The 23,856-nt window shown below is 45.3% G+C and overlaps 1 protein-coding gene across 1 annotated transcript in view; it reads left to right on the forward strand.

Annotated features, from left to right (window-relative positions):
* Nucleotides 1–242: 242 nt before the first annotated feature.
* The window catches only part of mvp (major vault protein), a 79,400-nt gene continuing 55,786 nt past the window's right edge, over nt 243–23,856 (forward strand). Inside the window, exons 1-5 of the mRNA XM_084326003.1 lie at nt 243–380; nt 11,945–12,130; nt 13,379–13,574; nt 16,456–16,579; nt 19,874–20,005. Coding sequence (XP_084182129.1) covers nt 11,958–12,130; nt 13,379–13,574; nt 16,456–16,579; nt 19,874–20,005 — 625 coding nt within the window. The 5' untranslated portion in view covers nt 243–380; nt 11,945–11,957. The remainder of the gene's footprint in view (nt 381–11,944; nt 12,131–13,378; nt 13,575–16,455; nt 16,580–19,873; nt 20,006–23,856) is intronic.

The raw sequence follows: 23,856 nt of genomic DNA on the forward strand, positions 1-23,856 counted from the left end.
GCGCAGGTTTGTGGCTGCCTTCGAGAAACTTCCGTACTTTACGCCAATCAGCGCAGACGTACTTCGAGATACTTCCGTACTTTCCGCCAATCCGCGCGCGTCCTGTGGCTGGCACAAGCTTGCCAGAGAGAGGATTCTCCAGGGCTGCAGCTGGACCCTATTGGAGTCAGCTGCTACAGTGCGCACCTCGGTCCAGTAAACCACGTGACTGTGTAGATGTTCTTCCGGGATCCACTTCGACACGCCCACTGAGAGACCAGAGACCAGACCGGAGACCAGACCGGAGACAGGAGACAGGAGACAGAACCTGTCAGAACCCGGCAGAACCCAGACGTGAGCAGAGCAGACCGGTGTCTCCAGATCACTGACCCTAACCCACGGTAGGAGACGCGCACCTCGGCTACATGCGCCTGGCGCTCCGCGGTGGTGTCTGTCTGTTGACAAGTTAAAATACTTTTAATCTGAAGGAAACACGCGTTCTTATTTATTTCTAAAGCATGTCATGTTCTAATTGTATGACATCATTTGAAAATGCCAACATCTGCATATTACTGAACGCAATTTTGACGACAGGGCTCAACTTTAATTTAAGTATTGCCTAACTTTGATATGGTGGTGATTCCGCCTACTGGGAAAAGGGATGGAAGGGTGGGATTATTATTATTATTATTATTATTATTATTATTATTATTATTATTATTATTATTATTATTATTATTATTATTATTATTATTATTATTATTATTATTATTATTATTATTATTATTATTATTATATGGTGGAACATGTTCTGCAATAGAATGACCATGGAATTTATGGAAAGTGCCCCAACGTTTCAGCACAGACTGATCTGCTTCACATCTACTTCCTCATTGAACAGATTGATTGATTGAAAACTTTATTAACAGATTGCAGAATGGGTACAGTACAGTCCAGCTCAATACACACAATTGTTAAGGGGATGCAGACCAGAGAAAGACTTTCGTCTTGTTTATATCAGGGTCCCCCATTTTCAATTCATCATAACATATATGACACACATGACATCTATAGACACTTTAGACAGTACTGCTACATCTATACATTTATGACATATCAGATTTGCAAATACAGTACTGTTTGTGATACAAAAAGTGTCCAGAAAAGAGAGTATATATACATTTGATGTAGAAACTGTACATTGGAGGAGGTTGGGTTGGTGGGTTGGGGGGGGGGGCACTGTACATTGGAATACTGACAAAGCCATACTTGGTCATTTACTGTACAACTGGGTTAGGACATTTACAGGGGCCAGTTTCGAATTGCAGTCTCCCGTAGGTGTTCTTTGAGAGTGTTTTTGAAAGTGGGTAGTGATTCACATTCCTTTACAGCTTTGGGTAGGGCGTTCCACATTGATGAAAGGTGCGGACTTTGTCCCTGTAATCTGTGCTGGTGGCTATACTGTACCTGTACTACTGTACCTGTGTTTGAGTTGAGCCACACTGGTTATCTTGCAAATAAAACAAAATGCTACTGTAACTATTTCATTCTTTTGTATTTTTATACAAATCATGGCTATTTCCAAAATACTAAGCTCACAATATAATCAGTGTATTTTTATGTTCTACTGAGGAAATGGTTGCAAACCGTACATTGTATGAAACATTGAGTTTCATAGGCCTTTTATAACTTGTTCATTCTAAAAGTTCAAAGTTCATTATAACTTTGATATGATTCAATACACATCTGAGTGTACTGTTTTAGAAAAGGACATGTATCGTGGTTTATAAAGGACATGTATCATGGTTTTAAAAGGACATATCATGGTGTTTGAAGGCTAAAAGTAAAACACTAAAACCTTTCTAGTGAGAGGATACAGCACATTGCTAAGATTCTCAATACTAAAGCCATCAGTGAAATCATGGTCTGTAGTCAATATCATACCAGACCATTTTAAATAGGGCATGGTTTAAAAAAAGAAAAAAATAAGCTGAACTCTCTGTACTTCCCTGAAATCTTATTTGCATGTGTGATGTCACTCATAGGTTGAAGTTGAACCTATCCTGGTCAAATACGTGATAACCCGTAAACCCGACCTCTTTATCTTCAGCTCCACAGAAAGCTGAGCAGGTCTTTATCTTCACAGAAAGCTGAGTGAATGAATGAATGAAAAACTTTATTTAACAGATTGCAGAATGGGTACAGTACGGTTCAATACATACAATTGTTAAGGGGATGCAGAACAGAGAAAGACTTTTGTCTTGTTTACATCAGGGTCCCCCATTTTCAATTCATAGTGACATTTATGACATACACAACATACATGACATCATGACATTTATGGCATAGGGACATGACATACAGGTATATAGTACTGTTACATTTGTGGCATATATGATATGCAAATATACAGTACTGTTACCCATAGATCCTGACAGAGAGTATATACATATGATGGGGAGGAGACTGTACATTAGGAGGGGGTGGGTGGATGGGAGAGAAATATACATACGGTGGGTGGGAGAGAAATATACATACGGTCGGTGGGAGAGAAATATACATACGGCGGGGAGAGAATATATACATACGGTGGGGAGGAGACTGTACATTAGGAGGGGGTGGGGGGGTTTGGACATTTACGGTGGCCAGTTTCGAATTGCAGCCTCCTGTAGGTGCTCTTTTAGAGCGGTTTTGAATGTGGGTAGGGATTCACATTCCTTTATAGCTTTGGGTAGGGCGTTCCACATTGATGTGGCATAATTGCGAAACGTGTTTAGTCCCTTGTTTGAGTTGAATCTGGGTTTAACATGATTTGTTGAGCTTCCTCTGGTGTTGTGGTCGTGGTATTCACTGACCTTTGGGAAGTATTTTGACATGTACATGGGCACCTTAGTGGTGTAGTGTATCTTGTAGACCAGGCCCATTGCAAGTTGCTGTACTCTGTCGTCTACTCTAAGCCATCCTAGGTTGTCAAAGTGGGCAGGGGTGAGGTGGGTTCTAGGAGTAAGGTCAAGCAGTAGTCTGACCAGTTTGTTTTGAGATGTTTGTAATTTTGTTTTTAGCGCCTTTGAGGTGCTTTGGTACCATGAGGTGCAAGCATAGTCGTAGTACCCCTGAATGAGTGCTCCTGCCAGAGTCTTCAGGGTATTCTTGTTTACCAGAGAGGAGATCCGGTACAAGAATCGAGTTCGTTGGTTGACTCTTTTGATTACATTGGATGCCATTTTGTCACAGGAAAGATTAGCCTCTAGGATGGAACCCAGGTAGGTAATATCTTCTTTCCTTGTGACAATATTGTCACCCACTGTAACTGAGAAGCCGTCGGTCTTGCTGAGTTTGTTATTTGAACCGAAGAGAATGGACTCTGTTTTGCCCATGTGTAATGATAGTTTGTTATCAGCGAGCCAGGTGCAGATTCTGCCAAGTTCTGAGCTGAGGGTTTTTTCAACCTGTAACTTGTTCTGGTCAGAGACCAGCAGGTCTTTATCTCCACAGACAGGTCTTTATCTCCACAGACAGGTCTTTATCTCCACAGACAGGTGAGCAGGTCTTTATCTCCACAGACAGGTGAGCAGGTCTTTATCTCCACAGACAGGTCTTTATCTCCACAGACAGGTCTTTATCTCCACAGACAGGTCTTTATCTCCACAGACAGGTCTTTATCTCCACAGACAGGTGAGCAGGTCTTTATCTCCACAGACAGGTCTTTATCTCCACAGACAGGTCTTTATCTCCACAGACAGGTCTTTATCTCCACAGACAGGTCTTTATCTCCACAGACAGGTCTTTATCTCCACAGACAGGTCTTTATCTCCACAGACAGGTCTTTATCTCCACAGACAGGTCTTTATCTCCACAGACAGGTCTTTATCTCCACAGACAGGTCTTTATCTCCACAGACAGGTCTTTATCTCCACAGCTGGTCTTCTTGACATGTGTTGAAATAATATAAACTGCTGCTGACTTTGAATTCCTGGTAAAAAAAAAACGGTTGATTCATAGAACCTTGTATCTCAATGAGGAACATACGCTGCTGTTTAGGGTCAGGGTTAGAACCTTGTATCTCAATGAGGAACATACGCTGCTGTTTAGGGTCAGGGTTAGAACCTTGTATCTCAATGAGGAACATACGCTGCTGTTTAGGGTCAGGGTTAGAACCTTGCATCTCAATGAGGAACATACGCTGCTGTTTAGGGTCAGGGTTAGAACCTTGTATCTCAATGAGGAACATACGCTGCTGTTTAGGGTCAGGGTTAGAACCTTGTATCTCAATGAGGAACATACGCTGCTGTTTAGGGTCAGGGTTAGAACCTTGTATCTCAATGAGGAACATACGCTGCTGTTTAGGGTCAGGGTTAGAACCTTGTATCTCAATGAGGAACATACGCTGCTGTTTAGGGTCAGGGTTAGAACCTTGTATCTCAATGAGGAACATACGCTGCTGTTTAGGGTCAGGGTTAGAACCTTGTATCTCAATGAGGAACATACGCTGCTGTTTAGGGTCAGGGTTAGAACCTTGTATCTCAATGAGGAACATACGCTGCTGTTTAGGGTCAGGGTTAGAACCTTGTATCTCAATGAGGAACATACGCTGCTGTTTAGGGTCAGGGTTAGAACCTTGTATCTCAATGAGGAACATACGCTGCTGTTTAGGGTCAGGGTTAGAACCTTGTATCTCAATGAGGAACATACGCTGCTGTTTAGGGTCAGGGTTAGAACCTTGTATCTCAATGAGGAACATACGCTGCTGTTTAGGGTCAGGGTTAGAACCTTGTATCTCAATGAGGAACATACGCTGCTGTTTAGGGTCAGGGTTAGAACCTTGTATCTCAATGAGGAACATACGCTGCTGTTTAGGGTCAGGGTTAGATCCATTAGTCACATATAATGTACATTACAGTGAAATGCTTGGTTCTGTAATGAGCCCCTGAGATTGTGCTTCATACATTACATTTTTTTTTTTTTTTTTTTATTATTTTTTAAACACACATATAAACAAACATGACAACACACGATAAGATACACAAGCATTAATATACAGTGTATATCCAACGAAATTACCATTTATATCAATGTCTTATACACAGGGTGTCCGCGGATCCTTAAAAAGTCTTAAAAAGTCTTAAATTGGTTTATCAATAATTAAGGCCTTAGTTTGTCTTAAAATGTCTTAAATCCATTTTCAGAGGTCTTAAAAATGCCATAGAAAGGAAAGATAAAATGCCATGTCATGTTTTATTATGAAATCTGGGGAAGTACGGTTAACGGGAGATAAAGTCGGGAGTTTTTATTGACCGCGTTGTAGCATCACGCAGACCGGAATGGGGCGGAACCAACACAGGTCCTTATGTTGGCCGGGAACAATTTCAGTGGAGTCTAGCTAACGTTAGCAAGGCGAAGCGGAAGCGATAACGTTACGTTTAGTTTAGCATTTGCACTCGTTAATATGGGAAAGTGCCAATTTAACGAGAACTGGCTCGACAATCCACTGTTTGCGCCATGGTTGGTCCCAGTCAAAGACCATTACGACTACGAGGCCTGCTGCAACAACAAAAAAAGAGCAGTCGAGTCGCACATGCTGAGCAGCGCTAAGCGTACCTCTGCAAAAACGGCGCCTGCAAACTACTATTTCGAATTTCTTTTCGGCCCCGCCATCTCAGGTAGGACTATAACATCTGCACCAACAGAAGTCTGGATAACATGCGGCTCCACGCCAACACTTGAAGCTGAGGTCTTAACTTGAAAATAATCTATTCACGGATGTAAACAAGGACACGTTTGTGTTTATGTTCGATGAGAGTCACCCACTATGTATTTTTTCCTCCCACCCACCCCCTCCTAATGTACAGTATCCTCCCATCATATGTATGTTAGGATCTATGGGTAACAGTACTGTATATTTGCATATCTTATATGTCACAAATGTAACAGTACTATATACCTGTATGTCCCTATGCCATAAATGTCATGTATGTTGAGTGTCATAAATGTCACTATGAATTGAAAATGGGGGACCCTGATGTAAACAAGACTAAAGTCTTTCTCTGGTCTACATCATCTTAACAATTGTGTGTATTGAGCCCTACTGTATTGTACCCATTCTGCAATCTGTTAAACAAAGTTTTCATTCATTCAACCAAACCACAAAAACAAAACGACTGGATGAATAAATGAAAAACTTTATTAACAGATAACGGATCAATACACACAATTGTTAAGGGGATGCAGACCAGAGAGACTTTCGTCTTGTTTACATCAGGGTCCCCCATTTTCAATTCATAGTAACTGTACTGTTACATTTGTGACATATGCAAATATACAGTACTGTTACCCAGAGATCCTAACAGAAAATATATACATATGATGGGGAGGAGACTGTACATTAGGGGGGGGGGGGGGGGGGCGTTGGACATTTACGGTGCCCAGTTTCTAATTGCAGCCTCCCGTAGGTGCTCTTTAATAGCGGTTTTGAATGTGGGCAGGGGTAAAGTGGGTTTTAGGAGTGAGGTTAAGCAGTAGTCTGACCAGTTTGTTTTGTGATGTTTGTAATCTTGTTTTTAGGGCCTTTGAGGTGCTTTGGTACCATGAGGTGCAAGCATAGTCGTAGTACCCTTGAATGAGTGCTCCTGCCAGAGTCTTCAGGGTATTCTTGTTTACCAGAGAGGAGATCCGGCACAAGAATCTAGTTTGTTGGTTGACTTTTTTGATACCCTGGGGAGGGTGGTAATAGTTATGTGTTCTGACAGGTATCAGTCCTATGGTGATAATCATGTGTTCTTACAGGTATCAGTCCTATGGTAGTATGTGTTCTGACGGAAATGTGGCTGTTGCACTTGCTGCTTGGCCCCTGGTATATTTTGTATAGCTATATTTGCTATTTATGTTTGGTCACCCCTTTGTTGAAATTCATCCAATCCAGTTACTCCTTTAAGTTCAAGATTTTTAAGTTTCCAAGTTATTTTTTAATAAAAATCTTTGGACCAACGTGTCCCTAAACTTAAACTAATTGGTGTCGTTGCATGATTTTTGCCATTTTGTTATTGTGAAATTGGTATTAAATTTAATTCTGAGTGGCATTAAAAAGTCTTAAAAAGCCTTAAATCTGACTGGGCTAAACCTGCAGATACCCTGTATACAGGATATACCCCTAATACCTGTTATCTAAAAACCTACACACATATGCTCCAGCTCGAACCCCCCCCTCCCGGACCCCTCCTTGGATAGTACCTCCATTATCCCTCACTCCTAACCAGACACTACCATTATAAGCTAGCTTTTATTCTCTCCACCACTTCTAACCACATTGACATTTTGGATTCGTTGAGACCCAGAATTCTTGCTGTAGATATTTCTTGATAAATCACATCGAGATATGTAAGAAACCACAATTTCCGGCAAATTTTTTCCGGTTGAAACCAGCGTGATGCGATCAGCTTTTTAGCTACTGTGATACCCGATAAAACCAATCTCTTTAGCTGTGGATTCACTGCAAACTCAAAAACATCATTCAATTCAATTAAAAAAAATTATAAAGACCAAACACTATACAAAATATACAAAACTAAAGTACAAGATGTAGTGCAAATCCTTTAGTAATAAATAGATAAAATATGGTGTAGTGTTTAAAGTGTCTAAAGTGATTGATAAGGTGAATTGTTTAAAGTGGGGGGTGTGTGCAGTGAATTTAGACTTGATGGGTTAGTGTTCTTGTCTTCTTGTGTGTCTCTGTGTTTACACCCAGCTTTGTCTGAGCCATGGGTGTGTACGTTTTGTTTAACTTAGGGGCATGTCTGACACAATATATTATGGTAAAGGAACATTCTGGACTAGAAAACTAGATGTCAAAGTCCCCTGGCTCACAACGATGACAGGAGCCAGTTCCACCGCTCCTCCTTGTGTCAACTTCACGCTTCCATTCAGCATTGTGTTTGTGTGTGTGCCACTCCTGAGCCGCCACCCGCCGTGAACCTTGGAACAATGCAGAGGAGCAACACCACCCCAATTGTAAAGGGCACCACCACCCATTTGAAGAATTCACATTATGTTCTTCCTGTGTCCCAGGACAGTTGAGTTGGTATTTGTGTCACATTGTGAAAACTGTCTAGTTGGTAGCCAGGCTGCCTGATTGCTTTTACCAACGCGTTCGTGTTTCCGCGTCTCTGATTGGCCAGGTCATGTGACATGTACGCCCCAATCGTGGGACCGCAAGTTTCTACACTGGTTAAGCTTAGGCCACTCTTTTGAAGTTGGTTAAGGTTAGAGTTTGTCTTAGAGCAGGGCGATAGAACGCCAGCCCTGATTCCAAAACTCTAACCTTAACCAACTGCGAAAAGAGTCGCCTTAACCAGTGATAAACTAGGCGTTAGGTAGTTTGCAGGCTGTTCGACCCGGAAATAGGCGCAGAACTTGCCGCCCCACGATTGTCATGTCACATGACCTGGCCAATCGGAGCGCAAAACGGGAACCCGGAAACACGAAGGCTGAGTAGTGGGTAGCCAGGCTGAGCAGTGGGTAGCCAGGCTGTCTAGTGGGTAGCCAGGCTGAGCAGTGGGTAGCCAGGCTGTCTAGTGGGTAGCCAGGCTGTCTAGTGGGTAGCCAGGCTGTCTAGTGGGTAGCCAGGCTGTCTAGTGGGTAGCCAGGCTGTCTAGTGGGTAGCCAGGCTGTCTAGTGGGTAGCCAGGCTGTCTAGTGGGTAGCCAGGCTGTCTAGTGGGTAGCCAGGCTGTCTAGTGGGTAGCCAGGCTGTCTAGTGGGTAGCCAGGCTGAGTAGTTGGTAGCCAGGCTGTCTAGTGGGTAGCCAGGCTGTCTAGTGGGTAGCCAGGCTGTCTAGTGGGTAGCCAGGCTGAGTAGTGGGTAGCCAGGCTGTCTAGTGGGTAGCCAGGCTGAGTAGTTGGTAGCCAGGCTGTCTAGTGGGTAGCCAGGCTGAGTAGTTGGTAGCCAGGCTGTCTAGTGGGTAGCCAGGCTGTCTAGTGGGTAGCCAGGCTGAGTAGTGGGTAGCCAGGCTGTCTAGTGGGTAGCCAGGCTGTCTAGTGGGTAGCCAGGCTGTCTAGTGGGTAGCCAGGCTGAGCAGTGGGTAGCCAGGCTGAGTAGTAGGTAGCCAGGCTGAGTAGTGGGTAGCCAGGCTGTCTAGTGGGTAGCCAGGCTGTCTAGTGGGTAGCCAGGCTGTCTAGTGGGTAGCCAGGCTGAGCAGTGGGTAGCCAGGCTGAGTAGTAGGTAGCCAGGCTGAGTAGTGGGTAGCCAGGCTGTCTAGTGGGTAGCCAGGCTGAGTAGTGGGTAGCCAGGCTGTCTAGTGGGTAGCCAGGCTGTCTAGTGGGTAGCCAGGCTGTCTAGTGGGTAGCCAGGCTGAGCAGTGGGTAGCCAGGCTGAGTAGTAGGTAGCCAGGCTGAGTAGTGGGTAGCCAGGCTGTCTAGTGGGTAGCCAGGCTGAGTAGTGGGTAGCCAGGCTGTCTAGTGGGTAGCCAGGCTGTCTAGTGGGTAGCCAGGCTGTCTAGTGGGTAGCCAGGCTGAGCAGTGGGTAGCCAGGCTGAGTAGTAGGTAGCCAGGCTGAGTAGTGGGTAGCCAGGCTGTCTAGTGGGTAGCCAGGCTGTCTAGTGGGTAGCCAGGCTGTCTAGTGGGTAGCCAGGCTGAGCAGTGGGTAGCCAGGCTGAGTAGTAGGTAGCCAGGCTGAGTAGTGGGTAGCCAGGCTGTCTAGTGGGTAGCCAGGCTGTCTAGTTGGTAGCCAGGCTGAGTAGTGGGTAGCCAGGCTGTCTAGTGGGTAGCCAGGCTGTCTAGTTGGTAGCCAGGCTGTCTAGTGGGTAGCCAGGCTGTCTAGTTGGTAGCCAGGCTGTCTAGTGGGTAGCCAGGCTGAGTAGTGGGTAGCCAGGCTGTCTAGTGGGTAGCCAGGCTGAGTAGTGGGTAGCCAGGCTGTCTAGTGGGTAGCCAGGCTGTCTAGTGGGTAGCCAGGCTGTCTAGTGGGTAGCCAGGCTGTCTAGTGGGTAGCCAGGCTGTCTAGTGGGTAGCCAGGCTGAGTAGTTGGTAGCCAGGCTGTCTAGTGGGTAGCCAGGCTGAGTAGTGGGTAGCCAGGCTGTCTAGTGGGTAGCCAGGCTGAGTAGTTGGTAGCCAGGCTGTCTAGTGGGTAGCCAGGCTGAGTAGTGGGTAGCCAGGCTGTCTAGTGGGTAGCCAGGCTGTCTAGTGGGTAGCCAGGCTGTCTAGTGGGTAGCCAGGCTGAGTAGTTGGTAGCCAGGCTGAGTAGTTGGTAGCCAGGCTGAGTAGTGGGTAGCCAGGCTGAGTAGTTGGTAGCCAGGCTGTCTAGTGGGTAGCCAGGCTGTCTAGTGGGTAGCCAGGCTGTCTAGTGGGTAGCCAGGCTGAGTAGTGGGTAGCCAGGCTGAGTAGTGGGTAGCCAGGCTGAGTAGTGGGTAGCCAGGCTGAGTAGTTGGTAGCCAGGCTGTCTAGTGGGTAGCCAGGCTGTCTAGTGGGTAGCCAGGCTGTCTAGTGGGTAGCCAGGCTGAGTAGTGGGTAGCCAGGCTGTCTAGTGGGTAGCCAGGCTGTCTAGTGGGTAGCCAGGCTGAGTAGTTGGTAGCCAGGCTGTCTAGTGGGTAGCCAGGCTGAGTAGTGGGTAGCCAGGCTGTCTAGTGGGTAGCCAGGCTGTCTAGTGGGTAGCCAGGCTGTCTAGTGGGTAGCCAGGCTGAGTAGTTGGTAGCCAGGCTGTCTAGTGGGTAGCCAGGCTGTGTAGTTGGTAGCCAGGCTGTCTAGTGGGTAGCCAGGCTGTCTAGTGGGTAGCCAGGCTGTCTAGTGGGTAGCCAGGCTGTCTAGTGGGTAGCCAGGCTGCGTGTGGCTTTTTCCCAATCCAACAGTGCAAAAATGCGGAAGCATTCATCACCGCACGCCACTACGGTAAAGCGCCTTTCTTTTCAGGCCCGCTTTGGGAGCTGTCGCGTGGAAATAGGCTGTCTATTGCCATTCTCTTTGACAAACTCTAACCTTAACCAGCTCCTTAACAGCGCCTAAACTTAACCGCTCTAACCTTAACCAACTCCGAAACAATGCCTAACCTTAACCTTAACCTTAACCATGCCTAACCTTAACCGGCGAAAGAATACACGTTAAAAAAAAATCACGTTAAAAAAAATATATTTGACGGGATTCGAACTCACCAGCAACTAGCTGTAGGATCCACAGCCATGGCGTCTTGCCAATTGAGCTATTTCTGGATACTGAATTTGGGGCGGTGACTTATATATATTGTTAAGGCGGGATCTCATGCGCATGCGCGAGCACCTCGCGAGCACGCCGGCGCACGCACGCACCTGAGCGAGCACGCCGCCGCTGGGCGCTGCGTGAAGGAAAATGAAAGGCGCATTAGCGTACGCCACTACGGTACCTCCGATGACGAATGCGGAAGCATTTTTGCACTGTTGGATTTGGAAAAAGCAAAAGGCAGCCAGGCTGAGTAGTGGTAGCCAGGCTGTGTAATGTACATGTAGCTGACTCTTTTTTATCCAAAGTGACTCACACGTTGTGTACAACAGGAAGCAGGAAGGGTACAACTCTGGCAGCTAAGGGTCAGTAACATTGTTCGTCAAACAGTGTTGAACTTGAGTGCTACAGAGTAAATATTGTATAGTAGGTAGTCCGGTAGGTAATAATAGAGGCACGGTAGATTCCTTAGTAGCAGAGTGCATTAGTAAAACACAGTACGAATGTTAATAGTTTTATAAAAAAAAGATTCATTTCAGATATTGATTGAATAAGTGTGTTTTTAATAATGGGTATCCAGGCTGTGTACTTGGTGGTAGCCATGCTGTGGGGTTCTGAGGGCAGGTTCTGAGGGCTGGCACCAGATTCTAGACAGCCAAAGCACCAAGCTAGCCCCAAGCTAGCCCCAACTTCTTACTGGACTGCCACTGTGGGGCAGAGCGGCTAACAGCGAGCGAGTGAGTGACTTGGTGACGGTTCATAGAGGCTCTTGGGTCGTCTTGTGTGTCTTCAGGCCGAAGTCGAGGATGATGTCTAAGAAGGGAGCATGCCCCAGAGGCCAGCCGGAGGTGGAGGTGCAGCTGGACGCGTCCATCATCCGCATCCCGCCGCACCACTACATCCACGTGCTGGACCAGAACACCAACATCGCCCGCGTGGAGATCGGACCGCTCACCTACATCCGCCAGGACAACGAGAGGTGAGGGCAGCAGCACGGGCTGGCTGGCTGGCTGGCTGGCTGATGGATATTCACTGCCACACGACAGAAGGTTAGCCCTTTACTATCACACAACCGACGGCGATGCTCCATCATTAGCATCATTAGCTCCGCATGCGGAGCTAATGATGCTAATGATGGAGCATCGCCGTCGGTTGTGTGATAGTAAAGGGCTAACCTTCTGTATTGTCACAGTGAAAGGGTTAAACCGGCTGTCGTGTGGCAGTGAAAGGGTTAAAGGTCCACTTAGTAAGAGACAGTGGGTCAGGAGGTAGAGAGCAGTCGTCTGGTAATCCGGAGGTTCCCACTCCTCCCCGGGCAGCGTGTCAAAGTGTCCTTGAGCAAGACATTTAACCCCTAATTAGTTAGTTTAGGTTCGTGTTAACGTTGGATAATGTACAAAATAAACGTATTCCGCTGCTATAGACGTCGCTCTTTTATTTTGAAACCCCCCCAGAAAGGAAGTCATTGCTCTCGTTATCTGCGCGAGTATCCGGTTAGCTCCGTTAGCGTGCAGTAGTTAGTAGTATATCAATACCAGCCATTGGATTACTGTTTTATTACTAAATTGGGGAGGCTTTTAATCGTCAAGGTAAGAGGATTTTAAGTCATGGTATCTATAAACTTCAATCGGTTCGGATCCTTTGAATGAATGAGAATGTAAACAAACACGGCTTCCACGTAGAAATCACTGACTGTGCTCAGAGAGGAGTCGTTCGGCAAAAAAAATGTCAGAGTATATCTGCTTAGAAAACGTAATTGTCGAATTCAATAATTTTGTATTTCTCCACGTGGTAAATACACAGGTCACAACATGTTTACATGAACGTTTTGGAGTTGTATTTGGAGTGTATTTGGAGTGTATTTGGTGACTGTAGGGCACTGTAGGGAACGTCAGGCTCTAACCCTCCCCCACTTCCAGTGATGAAGCTAAGCTACGCTAACGGAGCGACTGTTCCCTAAGCTAAATGCACGCACAGAGACGAAAAAGGTATGTATCTTCTTGTCTAACTCCAGGGAAGATGTTAAATAAGCTAATTTTCCAAAATGTTGGAGTTTTCCTTTTAAGATATAGTTTAAGCGTTCGCAAATATCCCCGTCCTCCCATTGACTAAAGCACTGGCATACAAGCCCTAATTTGGTCATATGGGCGTGGCTCTGAATTAGTTAATGGATTTGTGACTCCCCTTGTTCCCTTGTCGCGTATGACCATGTGTCTGGTCTCTCCAGGGTGCTGTTCTCTCCCACACGTATGACCATGGTGCCCCCCCGCCACTGCTGTGTGGTCCTCAACCCCGTCGCCCGTGACGACCACGGCCAGGTCCTCTTCGACCAGTCGGGTCAGGCCAAGCTGCGGCACGCTGACCTGGAGGTCCGTCTGACCCAGGAACCCTTCCCCCTCTACCCCGGAGAGGAGATCCAACAGGTGTGTGTGTGTGTGTGTGTGTGTGTGTGGTTCTATACACAACAATACAGGGGCATTGCAGGTAATGAAATTCTTGTGTTTCGAGCTCGGACTCAACGGTGCACAATTAACCCTTTCTCTGCCACACGACAGCCGGTTAACCCTTTCACTGTGACAATACAGAAGGTTAGCCTCTTTACTATCACACAACCGACGGCGATGCTCCATCCGCGGAGCTAATGATGCTAATGATGGAGCATCACCGTCGGTTGTGTGATAGTAAAGGGCTAACCTTCTGTCGTGTGGCAGTGAAAGGGTTAAGAATAGGGATGTCCCGATCCGATCACGTGATTTTCCGAAGATCGGGATCAGCAAATTTTTTTTTTTTAATTCAACAAACATGACCATGTTCACGTCTTAAACTCATACTGAGGCCTTAGTTTTGGTTTTAAATTGCATATCATCATTTATTTATTGTCACACAGAGCAGAAGAATTTTGCCAAAACAAACCAAGTGTCCAGCTGCAGAACGGCAGACCAGCCACACTCTCAGACCCAAACGCATTTCCTTTGATTTAATTATACATCAAATGATTTATGTCAAGGATTGCAATGACTCGCTTGAATGAAGTTAACTTTTCACCTGGATAACGTCAACATTCAGGGTGAATGTAATGTGAGAAATTGGGATTTAAAAAATATATATAATAAAAAAAAATACGTGTGTGTGTGTGTGTGTGTATATATATATATTATATATATATATAGAGAGAGATTTTTTCTTTCTTTTTTCGATCGGATCGGGAAAGATCGGTATCGGTAGATACTCAAAATCACATGATCGGGATCGGATCGGGAGCAAAAAAACGTGATCGGGACATCCCTAGTTAAGAAACAACAATGAATACAAGAAAGAAACAACAATGAATGCAAGAATGGTAACAATAAGTAGTAGTAAGATAAGTTCAAGTTTCAAGTTTCAAGTTTCTTTAATAGTTGTCATACAGAAGTACAGAATACTTTCATACAAAATGCTTCTTACTGTTACGCTCCAGAGACTGTGCTAGACAAGATAGTATCAAATAACATAGTATAGCATGTAATTTAGAAGAAGAAAATGAGGTCACAGTGTTCGGTATAGACATATGTACAATGTTCTGAGTTACCATATAATATACAATACTATGCAGTGTACTAATGTACAGTACTATCTAGTGCAAAGCAGAAATGGGATGAGGTACAATTTTAGGTACAATTTACAGTAAGGTGTACGAGTTGTAGTGCAATCCTTCATCCATAAATATAAAGTGTGGGGAGTGGGTGCTACAGTGTGTTTGTTTAAAGTGGGTGTGTGCTATAAAGTGTGTGGAGTGGGTGCTACAGTGTGTTTGTTTAAAGTGAGTGTGTGCGTGTGGATGTGTGTGCTATGTGCGTTCGGTGGTTGTTGTTGTGTAGTGTTCATTCATTGTTCGTTTAGCAGCCTGATGGCCTGGGGATAGAAGCTTCTTCTGAGTCTTTCTGTGCTCGCCTTGAGACTCCGGTATCGCTTGCCTGACCGCAGCAGTTCAAAGAGGCAGTTGTTCGGGTGACTGGAGTCTTTAATGATTCTCTTAGCCTTGCCCTTGCAACGCTTGTTGTAAATGTTCTGGAGGGTGGGGAGCCCCCCTCCAATTGTGCGTTCGGCTGAACGTGTCACTCTTTGTAGTCTGCTTCGGTCTTGTGCAGTGCTATTCCCAAACCAGGAGGTGATGTTGCCGGTCAAGATGCTCTCTATTGTACATGAGTAGAAGTTCTTAAGGATCTTCTGACTGACTTGGAACTTCCTTAGGCGTCTGAGGAAGTAGAGGCGTTGTCGTGCCTTCTTCACAACACTGTCAATGTGTGTGGTCCATGTCAAGTCCTCGGATATGTAGGCTCCGAGGTACTTAAAGCTGTTGACTCTCTCAACCGGTGCCCCGTCGATGCTGAGGGGGCTGTAGTCCTTGACCCCCGACCTCCTGAAGTCCACAATCTTCTCCTTTGTTTTGCTGACGTTCAGGGAGAGGCTGTTTTCCTGGCACCATCCCGCCAGGACCTTGACCTCTTCCAGGTAGGCCCTCTCGTCGTTGGCAGAGATCAGGCCCACCACCACTGTGTCGTCAGCAAATTTGATGATTGTATTGCTACTCCGCTGAGCCACACAGTCGTGTGTGTACAGGGAGTAGAGGAGGGGACTCAGAACACAGCCCTGGGGGGCCCCTATGTTGAGGGTGATGGATGAGGAGGTGCAGTTGCCTGCTCTCACCACCTGGGGTCTGCCAGTCAGGAAGTCCAAGACCCACTGGCAGAGGTCATAGTTCAAGCCCAGGTCCCTGAGCTTGGCTATGAGTATGGAGGGGACTATGGTATTGAATGCCGAGCTGTAGTCGATGAATAGCATTCTCACATAGTTCCCCTGCCTCTTGTCCAGGTGTGATGCTGCTGTGTGCAGCACATGGGCTATGGCGTCCTCCGTGGACCTGTTGGGGCGATATGCAAATTGCAGGGGGTCCAGGTTGATGGGGAGGGAGGAGCAGATGTAGCCCTTTACTAGCTTCTCAAAGCACTTCATGGCTATGGAGGTGAGAGCTACAGGGCGGTAGTCGTTGAGATGTAAATGAGATGAAATGAAATGAATAGTCAATTATTTACAGAAAGTGTCTTGCATGATCATGTGCAGGGTGCATGCGCTCGTGTGTGTGGAGCCAGTCACTTAAAAATAACTACAGGTACCTGGGCTGTCAATTGTCCCTATAAATACAATTTGTATATGAATAGCCTGAAATGATTAATATTTACCACCTTTGTTATCATCTTTCAGTAGTGATTTGCTGTATGATACAGTACTTACAGTTCTCTCTGTTGTGTGCTCTCTGTCTCTCAGGACGTGACGGCCCTACAGATCGTGTTTCCAGACACAGCGCTGCGCCTCCAGGCGCTCCTGGACTTCGAGGAGGAGGGAGGAGAGAAGAGAGTCGCTGGAGACGAGTGGCTCTTCGAGGGCCCTGGTGCGTGTCTCCCCCGCGTGGTTTTTTTTCGTAGCCTTTTGTATTTTATTTTTTTTATTCTTTTTTAAACAAACACATAAACAAACATGACAACACACGATTAGATATACAAGCATTGTTAACACTTTAAGTGCCGAAAACGTGTTTAGGCGTCCTTCCCCGCCATGCTCAAGTTGCCGAGGACGCTGTAACTCGTCTTTAATATCAATATTTCAAAAATCTGTGATCGGAATCATATTTTCCATCCGCAGCCTTCACACACAGTTCTGAGCTCCTCTCAATCCTCTAGCGGTTCAAGAGCGCCATCTGGTGGCCGATCGGCAGAAGCGCCAAACAGGAAGTTATGTGGATGAAGTGCTGATCGTCCATATTACTTCCGGGCACTCTCTATAGGTCCCGGGACTCGATCTCGACATAATACATAGCGATCCGTTGCCAATAACTCGATAAACAACATGATTTGGACGTATATACTATTATACAACCTGGAAATAGATCGCGTATTTCTACATCCCATAATAGGAATATTTCAGTTCCACGCTCATCGTCCAACGGCGCGAGGAAGATACGGTAAGATTCAGCGTTATTTTTGAACGTGTTCGATATAAACTGCTCTGATGATCATATCACCCACACTAGATGAATGATATAACGCTGCCCACGGAATTATAAACGATCCCCCGCCCATCCGGTCATCATCAGATGATACGTAGAAACTTCTAGAAGTACGTCCAATTGAAATTTTTGATCTCGCACAGATTCCTACCAAACTGTATTTCATCATCAATATAATGCATTTAGGGCTATAAATCACGTTCTGGAGAAAGCTGCAGAAAGAGATGAAAACATACTTATACTTTAGACCATATTTTACTATGAATATGTGAATGAAAAAGTTTAACGTTGCTACACAATGAACAATACATATAGGACCTTGAATGGGCCCTAATAATGGCAATGTAGCAATAGAATTTAAAAAGTTACAGCCCTGCAAAGAAGGGGAACTTCTCCATAGACAAATAGAGCTGGCAAGGGATGGCATATCATGAATTTAGCCTTAGGCAATCAAAGTGTTAACAGTGCACATCAATTAAATCACCGTTTAGATAAATGTCTTATACAAGATATACCCCTAATACCTGCTATCTATTCCCCTACACACATATGCTCTTGCTCGCACCCCCCGCCCTGGACCCCCCCATGGATAATCCATCCATTATCCTTCGCTCCTAACCAGACACTACCATTAAATGCTAGCTTTTATTCTCTCCACCACTTCTAACCACATTGTCAATTTGGATTCATTGAGACCCAAAATTCTTGCTGTAGATATTTCTAGATAAATCACATCGAGATATGTAAGAATCCAGACCTTTCGGCACATTTTTTCCGGTTGAAACCATTGTGATGCTATCAGTTTTTTAGCCACTGTAATACCAGATAAAACCAATCTCTTTAGCTGTATAGGTACTGCATATTCAAAAACATCATTCAGCAATAATACAGAGGGGTGTACAGGTATATTCAAAATTAAGAGAATTGATAATTGTTGGGTCACTTCTTCCCAGAATATCTTAACTGGTGGGCAGTCCCAATACATGTGCATAAATGTACCCTCGTCCCCATTTGTACATAAGGAGCATTTGGAGTCTTGTTTAAGACCCATTCTGTTCAGTCTTATAGGAGTCAAGAATGTCCTATGAATATAGTTAAGATTGATTTGTTGATGGTCCGGGTTCCTTGATGCAAGTCGAACATTTGCCCAGGCTTCTTGCCAATCAAAATCTTTTTCCAGGTCTGGTATATCCCTCCTCCAAACAGAGTCTAGGTGGAGGGTTTCATACGAGGCCGTTAGTAATCGATGATAAAAATCTGATACAAAACCTCTCGATGTCTCTCTTTCATAGAAAAATGTGTGGTATCTGTGGTGTACAATTGGTATCCTTAATGGAACACCGTGAGCCTTCAAACATAACAATAATTGTGCGTAAAAATAATATGTGGAACCGGTGAGATACATGTTTTTTTTCTATTTCATCATAACTACAAATACCCTGTTTGTTGAAAACATCTCCTAATGTATGTATGCCTTGCTTTTCCCATCTAGGGAATCTTATAGGTCGTTTTCCAATCAGGAGTGCATTGTTATTGAATAAGAGAGTATGATTATGCCATTTATGTGGGTTAAAATATTTTTTTTGTGTTTCGCATGAGTAATTATGGGGCCACATTTTTTCCATAGCCTATGTTTGCGAAGACGCTCTCTGATTGGCTAGCCGCGTACAGCGAAGACCCTCTCTGATTGGTTTAGCGCCGAAGGGTCTCTTCTGCCTTGTACATATATATTCTCTGCTTCAAAGTACAGTAGTTATGCTTTGGCCCTCTTTCGAAGTGGGTTATGCTTAGAGTTAAGGTTAAGGTTAAGGTTAGGGTTAAGGTTAAGGTTAGGGTTAGGGAACAACATATCAATTGTTGTTGAATATGCGTAAGAGACCCTTCGGCGCTAAACCAATCAGAGAGGGTCTTCGCTGTACACGGCTAGCCAATCAGAGAGCGTCTTCGCAAACATAGGCTACGGAAAAAATCACCCCCTCCCTCCTCTTGTGTCCTCTCCCCTCCCCCTCCCCCTCCCCCTCCTCTTGTTCCTGTTTGTACCACTTCTCCCTGAAGGAGCCCCTTAGGTTCCACTGTTTGTACCACTTCTCCCTGAAGGAGCCCCTTAGGTTCCACTGTTTGTACCACTTCTCCCTGAAGGAGCCCCTTAGGTTCCACTGTTTGTACCACTTCTCCCTGAAGGAGCCCCTTAGGTTCCACTGTTTGTACCACTTCTCCCTGAAGGAGCCCCTTAGGTTCCACTGTTTGTACCACTTCTCCCTGAAGGAGCCCCTTAGGTTCCACTGTTTGTACCACTTCTCCCTGAAGGAGCCCCTTAGGTTCCACTGTTTGTACCACTTCTCCCTGAAGGAGCCCCTTAGGTTCCACTGTTTGTACCACTTCTCCCTGAAGGAGCCCCTTAGGTTCCACTGTTTGTACCACTTCTCCCTGAAGGAGCCCCTTAGGTTCCACTGTTTGTACCACTTCTCCCTGAAGGAGCCCCTTAGGTTCCACTGTTTGTACCACTTCTCCCTGAAGGAGCCCCTTAGGTTCCACTGTCGCACCGTCACCCACTCCTAACCTTAATAAACTCTTAACAAGTAAACTTGACTTTGTGACGTCGTGAACTTGGAGCAGGTGAACCTGACCTCCCTGACCTCCCTGACCTCCCTGACCTCTTGTCTGCTGGTTCCGCTCCAGGGACCTACATCCCCAGGAAGGAGGTGTCCGTGCCGGAGACCATCAAGGCCACAGTCATCCGGGAGAACCAGGCCATCAGACTGAGGGCCCGTAAGGAGGGAGTGGACCGAGGGGGCGTCCACAGGGTGACTGGTAGGTTCCTCCACGGCTGGGCCGCGTGTAGCTTTATGCCAAGCAAGCAGTGCAAAAATTTACCGTAGTGGCATGCAGTAATGCGCCTTTCATTTTCGCGGAAATAGGCTGTCTATTGCCATTCTCTTTGACAAACTCTAACCTTAACCAGCTCCTTAACAACGCCTAAACTTAACCGTTCTAACCTTAACCAACTCCGAAACAATGCCTAACCTTAACCTTAACCTTAACCATGCCTAACCTTAACCATAGAAATTATATTGCCATTCTCTTTGACAAACTCTAACCTTAACCAGCTCCTTAACAGCGCCTAAACTTAACCGTTCTAACCTTAACCAACTCCGAAACAATGCCTAACCTTAATCGGCGAAAGAATACACGTTAAAAAAAAATCACGTTAAAAAATATTTTCGATGGGATTCGAACTCGCCAGCAAACAAGCCATAGGATCCACAGCCATGTGTCCTTGCCGATTGAGCTATTTGTTGGATACTGAATAAGGGGCGGTGACTTATATATATTGAGCTCCGCTCGTGTCGCATGCGCGGGCACCTCGGCGCACGCACGCACCTGAGCGAGCACGCCGCCGCCGGTGCACGCACGGTAGCATTTGTCTGAAAAGAAGGGCGCTTTACCGCACTAGCGTGCGGTGACGAATGCGGAAGCATTTTTGCACTGCTTGCTTGGCATTAACGTACAGGCGGCTGGGCCATACGGACACTATATCTCAGGGATCGGCAATAGGCGGCCCGCGGGCCGACATTGGCCCGCCAGCAATAATTTCTGGCCCGTCAGGTTATTTTGAGAATATGATATTTATTTTACGCGCAGGAAATATTCACTCGGGACGCCAGGGTGTCTTTTATTGTGAAGCTGTATCTATCTACCGGTAGTCATCAATAGCACTATAGCCAATTGAAATGCTAGAAATGGTCACGTGGACTGGGAGAACCAATGGAATAGTCCCTAACGAACTTTCACTTCCGCGTTCGAGATGGAGCGAGTAACAAATGTGTTAAAAAACAAAACAAACATCTTTGGATAGGGAAATGCAACAGGGAAATATAACGCTTCTTTTAATAAACAGGAGCCATACTTAAAATACGGGTTTATTGCAACAGGTCGGTGATTCTTGCGTGCCGAGCCGACGTCCTCTCTGCATAATATGTGGCGACAACAACAACAACGAGGAAATGGTTGTTATTACAACTGTGTTAAAGTTGGCAGATAAAGTAGCTGCATTCAACGCCAATCTGGAATTGGAGGGCGGCGAGTGGATATGTGACATGTTTCAAACATTAGCAGGGATTTTGGAGGACTGAACAACAAACAAGGTATGGTGAGTCGTGTTTTCATGCATTCTGTCTTCTGATCTGTTCATCACCCGCCGCGGTGATCTGCAACAGCTGATCTGCTGTTCATGAATGAATGAATGAAAACTTTATTTAACAGATTGCAGAATGGGTACAATACAGTACGGCGCAATACACACAATTGTTAAGGGGATCTGCAACAGCTGAGAGCTGTTCATGAATGAATGGATGAGTGAGAACTTTGTTTGGCGGATTGCAGAGTGGGTGCAGTGCAGTGCGGCGCAGTGCACACGGTTGTTGGGGGGATGCAGACCAGAGAAAAACGTTTGTCTTTTTTCAATATCAGTATATTAAATTAGCCATTGTTTTTGATCCTGGCCCGCGAAGCAACGGCTTGGGGAAAATCTGGCCCGTGGGCAAATCTAATTGGCGACCCCTGCTATATCTGATCACAGTGTCTGTTTTTTTTTTTTTTTTTTTTTTGCTCTTTTCCCCCCTCCATTTTCCTCCGATTTTTCTCCCATCCCAATGTTAGTCGTATGTCAATTCCCAGTCCCTTCCTGGTCGCTGCGCACTTACCCCCCACAGTCAGATCATCTGGGAGAGTGGAGGCTACCACGTGCTTCCTCCGACACACGTCCAGCCAATCACCGCTTCTTTTCACCTGGCAGCGCGGATTCTCATCGAGAGGGCGTAGCGTGTGGAAGGATCACACTATCCCCCTCACGTCCAATCAGCGCTTAGCAGGCGCCCCGACCGAACTGTAGGAGTCACTGTTTACAACGACCCGGACCCACCCCGCCAGCTTCTCCCACCCTCTAATACAGCCAATTGTATTAGTGTGAACGGCCAGCCAAGCTGGTGACAACCCCGGAGCTGTGAGCTGGATTCTAACAGGCGAATCCAGCTCACAGCTCCGGGGTTGGTGACGAACGCAATCTCCGCTCGGCCACCTAACCGCCCTCACAGTGTCTGTTCTTAACCTCTTGAGCCCAGAGACATTATTGTCAGATAATTCGCCTAAAAATACATGGAAGGCTGCTCCACTTCTACAAGGCCCATTTGCATGTTCTTGGTATCTAGGGACATATATGGACCTCAGGGAATGTATTCCCAGTGTCTGTTACTATGCTTGAGTAAATTGTAATGAACCAAAGGAGAATATAAATTATTATTATTATTATTATTTGGTTTTCTTTCCATCTTTGACGATGAATAACACCATGCTAACATTGACCAAAAGTGAATTTTCTTATTGAGATCAAGGGTACTAAAAATGTAAGCGAATTAACAAAGAAAGGTGATTTACAGGGGCTTTTATAGAGTGGATAGATACAGTACTGAAGTTTGCCATCCGGACACATGCCATTTGAAATATGAATATAGAATATCGGGCCTATAAATGACCTTATTCTGGCCAAGTCATACATCTATGGATCGGGCCAAATCTCCTCTTTCCAATGGCAGAGTTTAATCTGGATTTAGTATCACCAGGTGCCCGTTATAGGGCAGCAAAGACTGTGAATCTACTGTAAGTACAGTTACTTTTGTATATGTCCATAGCTCTGTAATTTGTTTACCGAATTGTGACGTGTTTTTTTTCTAGACGTTCACAGAAAGGTAAAGAAACAATATACGTTGTATTTTATGCTAATAACGTTCAGGTTTGTTGTTGAGATATAATCACGAAAATCACGTCAATATTTATTTTTTCACGTCAGCCGGCTGCAGCTTTGACTGGGTAGTGTAGTTTTCATGAAATGTCGACGTCCATCAAAAGCCCTGGGTCTCCTCTTTCTTACGACTACAATGATTTCATTAGTGCTACTTCTTCTTGCGTCTAAATCATCCGGTTTCCAGTGCAATGCGCAGAGATTTTTACAAGCTCATATTTCACTAATGATACTTAAAATCATTGGTAAACAAACGTAGTGCTGAAAATATACACTTTAACTGCTGCTTTGATGGGGTTAGGGTCTTTACTATTGGCTACATTTGAAAAAGAAACGCAACATTACTTAATACGGACTGTATTGATCTATTTATGACGTGAAATCAATCTTGGCCTGGTACCGGGCCGATCGGGCTTAAGAGGTTAAAGGTGCTATAGATAACATTGTATGTAGAGTAAGAGGTTAAAGGTGCTATAGATAACATTGTATGTAGAGCAATCATCAGAAAACACCCACAGAGCTTTTAGAAAGGTGTGGAATAAAAGTATTGCTTTTTCCCCACATTACCCCCATTTGATTTATTAATTTAATAAAAAAAAATTGCAGGTCCCAAATTAATGTTGATGTGGATATGTGCATGTATCCACTCCCTACTTCCCATTTCCCCCACATGGAACACACCTGATTGGATAAATGACACGCTGGTGCTCTAGTGCGACATCTAGTGGCTGAATGTTATCTATAACACCTTTTTAACCTCTTAAGCCCGAGCGGTCCAGTACCGGTATGAGATTGATATTGCACCATAAATCCATCTCTACAGAATGTATCAATTAATGTTGTTTTTTCCCCCTCAAATGTAGCC

The sequence above is a fragment of the Notolepis coatsorum genome (genome assembly GCF_963971535.1).
Source record: "Notolepis coatsorum genome assembly, chromosome: 12".
Lineage (NCBI taxonomy): Eukaryota > Metazoa > Chordata > Actinopteri > Aulopiformes > Paralepididae > Notolepis > Notolepis coatsorum.